Source organism: Lolium perenne, chromosome 1 (assembly GCF_019359855.2).
Source record: "Lolium perenne isolate Kyuss_39 chromosome 1, Kyuss_2.0, whole genome shotgun sequence".
NCBI lineage: Eukaryota > Viridiplantae > Streptophyta > Magnoliopsida > Poales > Poaceae > Lolium > Lolium perenne.
This window is the reverse complement of record NC_067244.2, coordinates 159,820,445-159,833,140: the sequence shown is the minus strand read 5'-3', so window position 1 is coordinate 159,833,140 and position 12,696 is coordinate 159,820,445. Positions and strand designations below refer to the sequence as shown.

At 39.8% G+C, this 12,696-nt stretch overlaps 1 protein-coding gene across 1 annotated transcript; it reads right to left on the bottom strand.

Annotated features, from left to right (window-relative positions):
- Positions 1-5,191: 5,191 nt before the first annotated feature.
- LOC127309948 (uncharacterized) lies at positions 5,192-10,714 on the bottom strand. Its single transcript, XM_051340660.2, has 7 exons — positions 10,417-10,714; positions 9,880-9,968; positions 9,700-9,775; positions 8,442-8,491; positions 8,034-8,354; positions 7,842-7,880; positions 5,192-5,747 (listed from the first exon to the last, which is right to left on the bottom strand). Exons 1-7 carry the CDS (start codon positions 10,559-10,561, stop codon positions 5,559-5,561), a joined length of 909 nt encoding a protein of 302 aa, XP_051196620.1. The 5' UTR covers positions 10,562-10,714; the 3' UTR covers positions 5,192-5,558.
- Positions 10,715-12,696: the final 1,982 nt, after the last annotated feature.

Sequence of the window (12,696 nt, the reverse complement as noted above, 5' to 3'; positions counted from 1 at the left end):
TTCTGAAGTATTTAACAGCTACATTCTTGAGGGTAGAGAGTTTCCTGTACTATCAATGTTGGAAACCATTTTCAGCAAAATCATGCATAGAAATGTGGCAAAGCAAAAAGAGGCAGATACATGGCCTGGTACTATTTGCCCCAAGATAAGGAAAAAAATAGATAAAATGACAGAATGGGCAAAGAATCTAGGAGCATCACATGCTGGTGTCTACCATGTCACATCAAATGAATATGAGAAAACCTACAATGTTAACATGGTCAGCAGGCAATGTGAAAAGAAGCAATGAGCACAAGGATCACAAGGAGCAAAGTGGTGGCAAGAAGCGCAAGGACCAAGAAGAAGCCGCAACGCTTTGTAGATGATTGAGTGGGAACCAACTAAAGTTCATGAATAATTTTGTATTTCTGTTTGAATGATGTTGGAATGATTAGAGTACATGTTTGAAATGATGTTGGAATGATGAGATTACATGTTTTGAGGAACTCATGTCAAAATGTGCTAAAAAAGAGCTCCAAAGTTAGGGTAAATGGCCTCATTTCTAAGCAAGTTTTTTTGATCTTGTCTAAATTGGCCAAATAAATTCACAACACATCAATTCCATGTAAGAAGACTATGTGAGAAGGATTTTCATTTTTTTGATTTTATTTGAATTTTTTATGCTCATCTCAAATTTAGTCAAACCTAACTTTGACCATCATTTTATCAAGTTTTAAACATGGAATTGAAAAACTAAGCATGGATCCTTGTTATTCACTCCAAAATGAAGCTTTGGTGAGGTTTTTGAAACTTTTCATGTTCCAAACCCTAAACCTCTTGTCTTCACCCTCGAACTTGTACCCCAGTGTTTGAGATATCACATTAGACACATGGTTTTTTTGTTGAACAGCATGTAGACCATGTTTATCAACTAGAATCGGTAGTATATGACATAAGAAGACTATGTGAGAAGGATTTCCATTTTTTTGATTTTTTTTGAATTTTTTATGCTCATCTCAAATTTAGTCAAACCTAACTTTGACCATCATTTTATCAAGTTTTAAACATGGAATTGTAAAACTAAGCATGGATCCTTGTTATTCACTCCAAAATGAAGCTTTGGTGAGGTTTTTGAAACTTTTCATGTTCCAAACCCTAAACCTCTTGTCTTCACCCTCGAACTTGTACCCCAGTGTTTGAGATATCACATTAGACACATGGTTTTTTTGTTGAACAGCATGTAGACCATGTTTATCAACTAGAATGGGTAGTATATGACATAAGAAGACTATGTGAGAAGGATTTTCATTTTTTTGATTTTATTTGAATTTTTTATGCTCATCTCAAATTTAGTCAACCCTAACTTTGACCATCATTTTATCAAGTTTTAAACATGGAATTGAAAAACTAAGCATGGATCCTTGTTATTCACTCAACTTATCTATCTAGGGTACCCATCTATCTATCTAGGGTACCCATCTATCTATCTAAGTTACTTCCGTGTAATGGTGGAACTAAGCATCTTATGTATCGAATTTATCTAAGTTATTTTGCGTGATGATCTGGCTACCAATATTTGCATCTCATATATCTTAGTTTTCTATGATTTCGATGTAATATATCAAGGGTGTATGAATCATGAAATCACAAACATTGATCCAAGTATGAACTTTGATGTAATATAAGTAGGGTACCCATATAAGTATGAAACAAAAAATCACAAACACGCAATGCTTGAAATCAGATAAATGCACCATTTTTCCCTCGCAAAAATATAAAGATGCACCCTTTTTTGTTTGATTATTTTTCCAACCTAAACCACAAACACGTAATGCTTAAAATAACAAAGACGCACCCTTTTTTTTGGTTAAGCAGCATGCATAAACACAAAGAACAAACATATGCGTCCTTACACCATAAACCAAGTCACGAACTAGAACTATCTATAGCTAGATTTCTTCCATTCGCTTTTCAATATCTTTCCATCCGCCCCATTGGTTACCAAAGCAATCCTTCACGCTACCAAATAAAGCGGTCTTGGGTTCGAGTCCCAGCCGCACCCTTTTTTGTTTGTTCATTTTTCACCATTTTATTAAACACCCTTCTCATCTGCCCAAAGCCAAACCTTGTGGGTCCCACGCGAAACGGCCAGCAACGGTCCTCTTTTCAAACGCGTCTCCGCCTGGTCCCACCTGAAACAGCCGAGTCCAGGACGTTTGACTTGAATGAAACAGCAGACTCACGGAACGAGTCGTTGCACACATACTAGTGGCAAAACTGAGAACCATTCTGCTCTAGTGGCAAAACTGAATGTTGCGCGGGCTGTAGTGGCAAACCAATAATTAACCCCAAAAAAACATGTTTTACTACCTTGCCATTTCCTCTTGATCAGGTTATCTTTTGTGAGAATAACTTTGCGATGTAAGAACCGCATGAAAATTCTGTTTTTAGTGGAACTTTGAGTTTCCAAATATATTTACGGAGATACGTAATATGCCCATTTATCATGTCAAGGTATATACACGAACTTAACTATATATCCTCCTGATATGGTTAAGTTCCAAATAAACACATCATCATGAGTGGAGAGGTTTACATTAACTAGTCAGCCTAGCAAATGCAACCATCTTGTCCACTTATATTCAGTAAGGTTTCTTCTAAAAACTATATTTATAGGAAACCCAGATAAGACATTTGCAACTAAGACATTTTTATATTACACAATATTATATAGAGAAGGATATTCTTGCGCTAGAGGCTTATCTCCTAGCCAAACATCTTCCCAAAATCTAGTATCTAATCCATTCCCTACCTTAAAAGACCCGCGAGAGAAGAACTCTTCCTTCACGTTCATCAAACCCTTCCAAAAAGGTGAATCGGAAGGTTAGCTTGGACTTGGGATAACGTACTAGAATGCAAATATTTATTTGGTCGATTTGACTATGTGAAATGATCTGTTTTTTCATGGTACGGATTCTATTCCTTTGTAGGTCATTATTCTTGTACCCATTTGCTACATTTATGGTCATATCTTTAGTCTATAGAGAACATATACCTCTACATGGATGTAAAAAAATGTACTACATAGCCAAGTCCTATACCAACTTCTCAACCAATGCTCGCTTCAACATTTTTAACCTTGGCTTCCTTGACTACAACACATACACAAGGAAAAAAAAGGCAAAATTAGATCTAGCGAATCACTAAATACATAATCACTTCAACTGTGACTACTTTTGTGGGAGAGTGACTTAAAAACAAAATTAACATGGATGGTGACACCGAAAAAAGAATCGATTGCACCTCTTGCGGCAATCATTACTTGTTGAAGGCCCAACACTAGTATCCGACAACCAGTGCAATGTCAATACCTCCTCTCTCAGAGGGCGCTGCTCGAGCACGACTAGTTCTTGAGGTATGTTGGTTGCTGATAAGGGAATATAGTAGCTCTTGAGTTAAGTTGTCTGTTGGATGATTAGAGGGTATATACAGAAGCTCCTGATTTTGTTGTGTCTGTTGGTTGAACAATGAATTTGATGAGTCTTATGTATTAGGGTGTGTAAGAACCCCTGGTGTAAGTTTGTGGTGGGGCAACGGTGATGCTAATTTAGGTTATATATTATTTTGATTGTGTTTTGATGCTATATGAGGTAGTTTGTGTATTCAAATGGGGTGGTAAAATCACCATAGTTGTGAACATGCTGTCACAACACTCTTGTGCAGGCAACCAATCAAATACGGTTTGCATTTGCATATGCAAAACGCACCCGTGCATGCAACTAACATGAGGAGGTAGCTTGCACCATGTCTCATGCAATGCATACAACCAAACAACGAGACATATATCTTATCTAGAGATAGATGTTGCTCTGCCATAGGTGCCTTGATGAAAGCTATCAAATGCGCCCTAACCCAACGGGCCCATAACACTTCTCTATATTCTTGATGCTGGTTTGCTTATTATGTGATGTGGGGATATGGTTGTTCGGTATTTTGTTTGTTGGGGGATGAACTATATGTTCGGCATAAGTGGAGGATGAACTCAAGACACACAATATAGTTTACTCACTAAATAAGTACTCACATCATCTTAGGGCCACACAGGCGCAAATCATTTAACATACCTGACAGGAAGGGCAGGGATAGGGCTACTAACTACTAAGCCTTAGACTAGAAGTAGAAAGTATGTATAGGGAACATTTAGTGTGAGTAAACTCACGAACTGCAGTATGTTATCAATCTCATGCAAATTTAAATCTTGTAGAGATAATAAATAAAGAAACGAGTGTTCATAATGTATGGGAGTGCATTTGCTACCCGCATGGGTAGCTACACACCCATGCATTATACCAATATGCAAGCCATATTAACTTGTTTTAGCTCTGTTTCCTAGTAGAACGTGGAATTCTAGTGTACAAAAGTGGTTTCCAATGTGTATCGTAACAATGTTTGTACAATTAAAATTGAGTACCATAAGACACAGCTGCAACATACATTGGTATAAACTCTATTTTATTCTCGGTGATGCAACCGTATAAGATGTGTCTATTGTGTTGTATGCTATGTGAGAGTTTGGAATTTTTTTTTTGCCGAATTGAAGAAGTTAATCTCTTCAGTACCTTCCATTGTGGATGGACAACAAGACAAGTATGTTAATTAGTTTGGTAGTGGAATATATGTTTCTCTTAGTGTTGACTTTGGTTGTGCAATCTCGAAAAAGAAAATATTGAGAAATCATTATCTATGGACCAATAGATGAAATAAATGTCCGACAAGATGGTATCTAGATAAGAAATATAAAAGAATGACACACTTGTGTGAAACATCTTTAGGCTTTGTAGAACACCTTTTTCCGATGTTGTCAACTCCTTAGGGTCAACCAATTATTTAAGGGCACAATACATACATCTGTTGAGCAACCTGTAGTTGTGTTTTTGACTTTTTACACATTGTTAGACACAACAGTCATAATAGGGTAATTGGTGACGATTTTGGTAAAGTATCGTGAAGTTCCTCTGCACCAGACAAAGTGGTTCCTCTGCAGCTGATGTTGGTGCAGTGGTGTCCGCAAGGACGGTCCTATGGCACCAATGCCTTCCTGCTGGGTCGCATGAGCAATGTGGATGGTGGATTGGCCAACTCGAAGCGAGGAGCCATCAGCTTCCTCATTGCCTCATGTTAGGCGTAACAAACGTTTCAGCAGAATCTGGTGTTTACGTTAACGAACCTACTGTTACCTGCTGGTGTTTTCCTCTGTAGCAAAAGATAGAAATAAAATTACAGGATTATTACAATTGTCTTTCTTTGGTGCACATGCCACATTGCTTGTTGTACAAAAAATTCAGCTTGTAGGTTCAGCATAATCAAGGCAATCACAGCTAAAAGTCACCTATCCTGAGCCAAAAGAACAGAGTTCAAATGTACATCAGATAGCAGTGCCTCAACTAAAAGAGCTAGTGTGGCGCTTCTTGTTGATGTGATGATGTCATGCAGATTGGCTATTACTATTGCTCCAGTGAGATCTTCAGCTAGTGAAAACATAGCTAAACTCTAACAAAAATTACTAGGGGCAATTGCCGTTATCTGTTTGATTTCCGACTTCGACGGCGGCAGTCAAAGCACTCCGAGCATGGATCGTAGGTCTTCACTCCATTTGTTCGATCCGGCTGTAATTTCGATGGTGAAACCTTAAGTTCCTCTATGAGCACCTGACGCAGCTTTTCATTCTCGTCTCGCAATTCTTCGATGACTCTTTGGTGCTTCAGTACCTGGATAAGCAAGAAATGCAGAACTAATTAGTAGTCAGCTAATGAAAGACAAACAATTGTACAATTATAGGATTTGCAAACAATAACCACCCTAGCAATCCTCTATTGGTCGTTAAGACGTAAACAATAATTTACTTGTTAAATAGGCTATAAACATCATTTTAGGGCCACATATGGTGTAAATGAGTAAAACCTATCTGACAGAAGGACAAGGATAGAACTGTAATACCCCAGGATAACATGAAGGTTAATGTTGACATATGCCCTTTTAGTTTACTGAAATTTTGGGTATTTTAAACCATAAGCCGTATGGAAAATCCAGGATTATGGTCGGATTCGTCTCGTCGAGTTGATCGAAAGAGAGTATAAGTTCATGTAAATCGGAGTTCAAATAGATCTTGTAGCTAATTGTTAAGTACTAGCCATTAAATAATTTCGGAACTAAATATAAGGGCTGCACATGGTTTTCGGGTAGGATACATGAATGAGAAAATAAAAGAGCGATAGACTTGGCCCAGTCCTTAGCCTAAAATAAACACTCCCCAACCTATACGCTAACCCCGTCACCGCCTAGGGTTCAGTCGCTGCAGCCGCCGCCGCCGAGTACCGCCGTCAGGCATACAAGTTTGGCTGTCAGCCGGTGGTGTGCTGCTGCTCCCTGGGACATGCCCGTCCGCTGCTGAATCCTGGATTCGTTTTCCTTCCCGGTGGGAGTCGTCAGGTACGCGGTCGAACTAGTTTAGTATCAGGCTATTCTGCATTGTTGCTCTAATCGAGAGATCTGGCCTTGCCTTGCCTGATTTGTGGCATCAGCTGGTTTAGAGGAAATAAAAGATCTGATGATTTAGTCAATTGGTAGTGTATACGAGAGTAGTACTAGTACAAGGTGGTTACCGATTCAATTGAAGTGTTGTTCCTGAAGCTAACACCCTGATTCTCTGTCCATTCTTTCTAACTGAAAAAAATAGCCTGATGGACCACATGTTGTTTTGGTATTCAAAGGAAAAAAAGGTCACACGTTCGTAACTGTTGGTCTTGGTAGTTAAAATAATTTGAGACACAATACCTATAGTCTGCCTGGACGCAACCCAGACCTGGATGATTCATAAATACATATGCTTACACGGTCAAGTTAGGATTAGGCGTATTATCTTTCAGGTACTTGAGCTGTCAGACTTTTGTTTTCTTCATAGTTTCTAAAGGCGATTTTGCCACAGGTTTTGGAGCTACAGGCGCAGGAAGCAGTTCGGCTATTTAGACGTTTCTTCTGTTTGAGCGTATTTCTGAGGCAAGTGCGAGATGGAACCTTTCTTGTTTTATGAATGCCACCTTGGATGTTTCGTTGGTTGCTCTTGTGGTTTAAATTCAGCATTCATTCATATAATTCATTTAAGGCATAGGTTGACTATTCCGGATTTGACCGGTGAGAAATGTCAAATATGTCTAGTCCGGTGAGAAAATGACGTGGACGTCTATTCCGGAAAATGTCAGTTCAGCAATGCATCCACGGACATTCGTTTTTAATTCAGATCATACCTTCTTGTACATGTTTGTCCACTTTTTGGCTATGTATTGTACTTGGCTGAGTATTCTTTACTCACCCTTGTTTGTTTGTTGTTGGTTCTTATTTGGATTTCAGGTACTCAGCATAGTGACATGCATGGGAGGGAGTAGCTCACCATCACTTGGATACACAAATCAACACAACATATTATAGACATTTATGCTACATAATTCTTAGTTCATCATTAGTTCCTTATCTTAGTACTTGGAGTGTTGATCATAGTTTAGTTGAGCCATTGGTCGCTCTAGATTTAAAGTTTGTGAGGAGTTGTTATGCATTATATGTGCCACATGGATTTATTTGTGCTGTCAGGATTGGATACATATTATTTTGTGCTTTGCATGTCCTGGATGTTCTATAAACAAAGAAGATGCTGCCGAATTTTAGCATGGTCGTTGTTTTTTTGTAAATGATTAGTGAGACGTGGTAGCACCGCCGGGTAGAGAAACCTAGGGTGTTACAAGAACTACCAAGCATTAGACTAGAGTTACAAAGTATGCACCAGGAGCATTAAGTGTGACTGAACTCACCAACTGAAGTACGTTATCCATCCCATGCAAATTTACAGCCTGCAGAAAAAAACAGTGTTCATAATGCCCATCACATAACAATGTATGTACACGCAAGTAGCAGAAGACATAGCTGCAGCATATAGTATATCACGAATTCACTATGTACGGTACGTGTTAGAGAGAACATAGAGGTGAGGTTTAAGCACATACTGCATCCCTGATGCCGGTGTTTGTATCGTTCTGGAACAAGGGACTCTGCAGAAAGTTGGCAATGACCTTTTCAGTTCGACTTCCTGTTATTGTCTCTGGCTGCATCCCATGCTGGCCATACAGTCCATGAGTTGGTTGTACTTCTGCTATTTGACTGCTTGAAGTATCGAGCAAATTACTTTTCACTGGCTTAGCCTCTAGATCCATGGACATACCAATGGGTGTTCGTCCATTGGTAGGGAACGGACCAGCAGTAGGATTTGACGCAGCTGACTCCCCAGAGGGATCCTTCAGCTTTGAAGTTAACTTGGACATAAGTTCCTAGGAAAAACATAGTTTTGTTAATGTTCACACCACATGAAAGAAGACAGAGAAAAAAGCAGATCGAACTAGAGTTAAGTTTTGTACTGCAATCGATGATTGAATCCCATGAAGTACTCGTGGTTTCAAGGCAATTCCTGAAAATTAAAGAGCTGATTTAGCTTCAGACCACAGAAAACAAGTTCACAGGTTTGAGGAAGAAAGGTAGTGCACAGATGTAACATTAATAGTTCCGAGCTATATATTTGTGGGCTTGTGCCAGATATGATGTATAAAAAGAAACAAGAATGATATGGTGTGGTAAAAGAACATTGAGCAGGAAGCGTTGCAAGAATTTAAGAAATTGCTCATGCATGCTACTTAGGGAGAGTGCTAGTCTTGTAGACATGAATAGTGATTCTAACAATGAATCTCATCTTTCCTGCAAAAAAAAAAAGGAACAATGAAAAAAAAAAGAGAATCTCCTCCATTATCGCTTCATATTTTGTATTGAAGTGAGATCTTTGGTGCAAAGCACAGAGGTGCTAATAACTCCACATAATAGTGAACAAAAATGAGAAGATACTACAGAATAAATAGAAGCAGGTGCATCACAGTGACATCCCAATCAGTGGCAGACAGTTTTACTGGAATGGGTGTACATAGCCTAAAATTAGTATTCTACTAATTAATTAGGTTTAACTAATAGATGTCGGTCTTGTTAAGTTTGCAGGACACATTCTCATAGTGAAAGCAAAAAAATGCAGCCACATAACAAATGTACTTCAGAAAATGTGAAGCCAGAGAACAAATTGTACTTTTAGAACTGCCGCTGTGGCCTCGCTGCTTGACGTTGCACTGTGCAGAGAAACGAGAGGACGAGAGGCTGAGAGAATAGAGTTTGCTTGCAAGGAAACATGATATGCCCTTGGCATGAAGCGATGGGTTAACATATTGTTGCTTTGTTGCGCTACCTGGGACTGTGGGTTGGTGGGCTTGGGTCAGGCTAGTAACAGGCTAGAACGTGTACTCAGCCTGTTCTACAGATTTCTTAGATATTTTCCAGTATACAAGCATTTACCTACTTTATTTATGTTTCCTTGCCAGAATTAATGTGTCTACATCTGTATAACCATGTCTCGCCGTGGCTCCATCCATGAACCTAATCTTAGTCTAATTGCTATGCAAGCAACTATAGACACACTATAATGTGGCCACCAAGAAAAATAACAGATAAGCCAAAAGGAAGAGTGGGGCATGGGTGGAGATAAACCACCATAACTGAGCACAACTAAGACTAATTTATATAGAGAACATCACTGGAAACTTGACAGGGCTAAATTAATGGAATAGCTGCAATGTGTACCTATTCCAAAACCATGTCCAATACCAACTCCGCAACCAATGCCCGCTTCAACATTCTTTAACCCTGCCTTCCTTATCTAGAGCACACGAATAAAAGACGAAAAACAATAAATCAGATCGAAAAAATCACTAACCACATAACCAGTTCAATCATGTGTACATTCATAGAAGAGTGACTTACAGCAGCATTAACATGTCTCGTGACACCAGAAAAAGAATCAGTTGCACCTCTCGTCGCACTCATGACTTGCTGAAGGCCCGGTATCATACCTGACCACCAGAACAACAGCCATTTGCTTCAACAACAACAACCAGCCCGTGAAATTTAGTCGATTGCTCCTACTGTGTAGCACAGGCAGTGCATAATGGATGTGGACAGTACCACTATCAGCAGGCGTGGATTAAGTAGCTACAAATACTTTACTGCGCTTCCCGGTCACCAAATTTTAATCTTGATCAAGCATACGCCTATCCGCGTTTCAATTAACATAAAACCCTGTTTGGATACATCTTTTCTTTAGAAATTGTGTGGATCCATCTACATAGGGCACGAACTGTTCGACCAGATGCCCCAGTTCCTCACCCTGTCACCCACCTCAGCCGTTCGACGAAATGCCGCAGCCACCGCAGACTCGTGACAGGGTCGATGGGTGTCTATCCCGGATTATCCTAAGTACGGAAGGGACAGAAGCTAGTGGACAGGTGCCCTTGTTATTACCTAGGTAGATGGGGCGGCCGACGCCGACTCCGACGCCGCAGCCGACGCCGGCGCCGGTGAAGACCTGGAGAACCTTCAGGCTGAAGGGGTTCTCCATCCGGAACGCGGGCGCGGGCGGAAGCCGCCGTTCCCGCGGACTCGCCATCGGCGTCGGCCTCCGGCAGCGGGATGGGGAGCGGGCTGGTCGCGGACAACTAACTTGAAGCTGTGTCGTCGCCGTCAGGCGTCAGCTACTGCGATGGAGAAACGCAGGAGTGAGGCAGCACCGGTGGCTGGCCGTCGACGAGTTGGGCCTGCTCGTGGAAGGCTGGGTGGGCTAAGTGACGAAAGGGCCGACACAATTTGCAAACAAAACGAAAGCCCCAACCCTGTACTAGCAAAATGCAACCCCAACACAAGTACACAATATCACTGTTCTTAATTTTTTTTAACGAAATCCTCTTTGGTAAACAATTTCTAAGGCATCTATGGGGAGACCGGACAAATGGGGGCTGACCTTTATTTTCAAAATTTCTAAAATCATACTTCCTTCGATCCATAACAAGTGTCGGAGCTTTTAAATTTAAACTAAAGCCTCTATATTTATTATGGATCGGAAGGAGTGCTTAGAAGTCTTAAAGAATTTTATGTTTATGTAATCAATTTTATCTTTTCCTTTTCCTTAGATGAAGCCATGGGCATTTTTGGTATGTCACAAAAAAATTGCAGTTTGGTCTATCTTTACTAAAGAATCTGTTTGACAATTGAAGGCAATGGTATTTTGACATGAAAAAACTAGAGTTGAGTGGTATTTTGGTAATTTGATATTGGTTCAGTTTTTTGGCGTTTTCGGTTTTATCTAGTGGTATTTTAGCTATTCTCTAGTCTTCTGGACGAAAATCTATCGTGCGTGTTCGGATTTTCGTCTGGTTTTCCCTCAAATAAACCAAGCAGTTCAGGTCTTTTGACCATATTCTCTCTAATTAATGAATTTAGCCAGTGGCGAAGCCACCGTTGTGCATGTGTAGTCAAGTGACTACACAACAATTTTGCAAATCGAAGACCCTGGTTATGCATATGCCCCATTGCTGAACGTAAAAAAGCAGTGCCCTATGCGCATCTGCTAGTGCAGTGATCTATTTTTCGTTCTCTACAAATTCCAGCTGTGTCGTTTGTGTGGTTCTCTATAAATTTAAGATTAATCATTGACATAGGAGAGGCACTTGAGCGAATGCCTTTTCATTGAAACCATTTCTGTAGTATAGTTTGCAATGGAGCCAACTTAATTTTTATTTGAAAAATATAAGTTTAAAATAGAAGAGCAGTTATAATTTGCAACTATTAATAAGAACTACAATGTGAGCATGGATGGAAGACCAGTTTTCCTCTAGTACTCCTTCCATCCCGGATTATTAGTTCTGCAGGTATATCTAGCTTATTAATTTGATCTGCATGATTTAAATTATATAACACAAAAATTACACCACTAGAAAATATAATATCTAAAGTGTCTTTTTTTTTAATATATAACTTATATTTAGTTGGTTAAATTTACGACTTACGGATATATGCGAGACCAATAAACCGGGACGGTGGTAGTATTTCTTTAGGTGAAACTAGCATTGATCTTTTGTGCTCATGTTTAATTTTTTTGCCAGGAAAAAGAATATATTAAATCATAAAACATTACATTCTTTATTTATAACATTCTCTCACATAGAAGGGAAGTACGTTTTAATTCCCTACCCAGCTTTGCCATAACATGGCTGGCTTCATTCTAACTTCTGTCAATCTTTCTGATTGTTGTCTCCCTTTCTCCAGAGCCTCCTTGTATGTTGCGTAACCGATGGACTAGGGTTGATTGATCATTCTCTTTGGCAGATATCATATTCACTGCACTTGCACAGTCCATCTCCAGATCGATCGGTTCCGTCGACCAACTTAAAGCTAACCTTAGTCCCTCATCACATGCCGTCATCTCCGCTTCTAGCGCCGATGCATGGTGCGACAAACTCCTACATGCAGTGAAAATCACATCTCCTTTATCATCTCGGAGGATCATCCCGGCTCATCCTTCTCCTGAGCGCTCCACATAGCTGTCATCAACATTCAGTTCCAGTCTTCCTCGTGGTGGTCTATCTCACTTTTTCAAAAAAATTGTTGTGCTCTCCCCGGCTTACACTTCACAACCCGTCCTGAGTATGAGATTATCTGCTTATCCTTGCAGGCATCGGATGTTGGGTGTTGTTTAATCATTAGGAGGGCATCGACATAGCTGCATAAGAATCTTTTTGACACCTT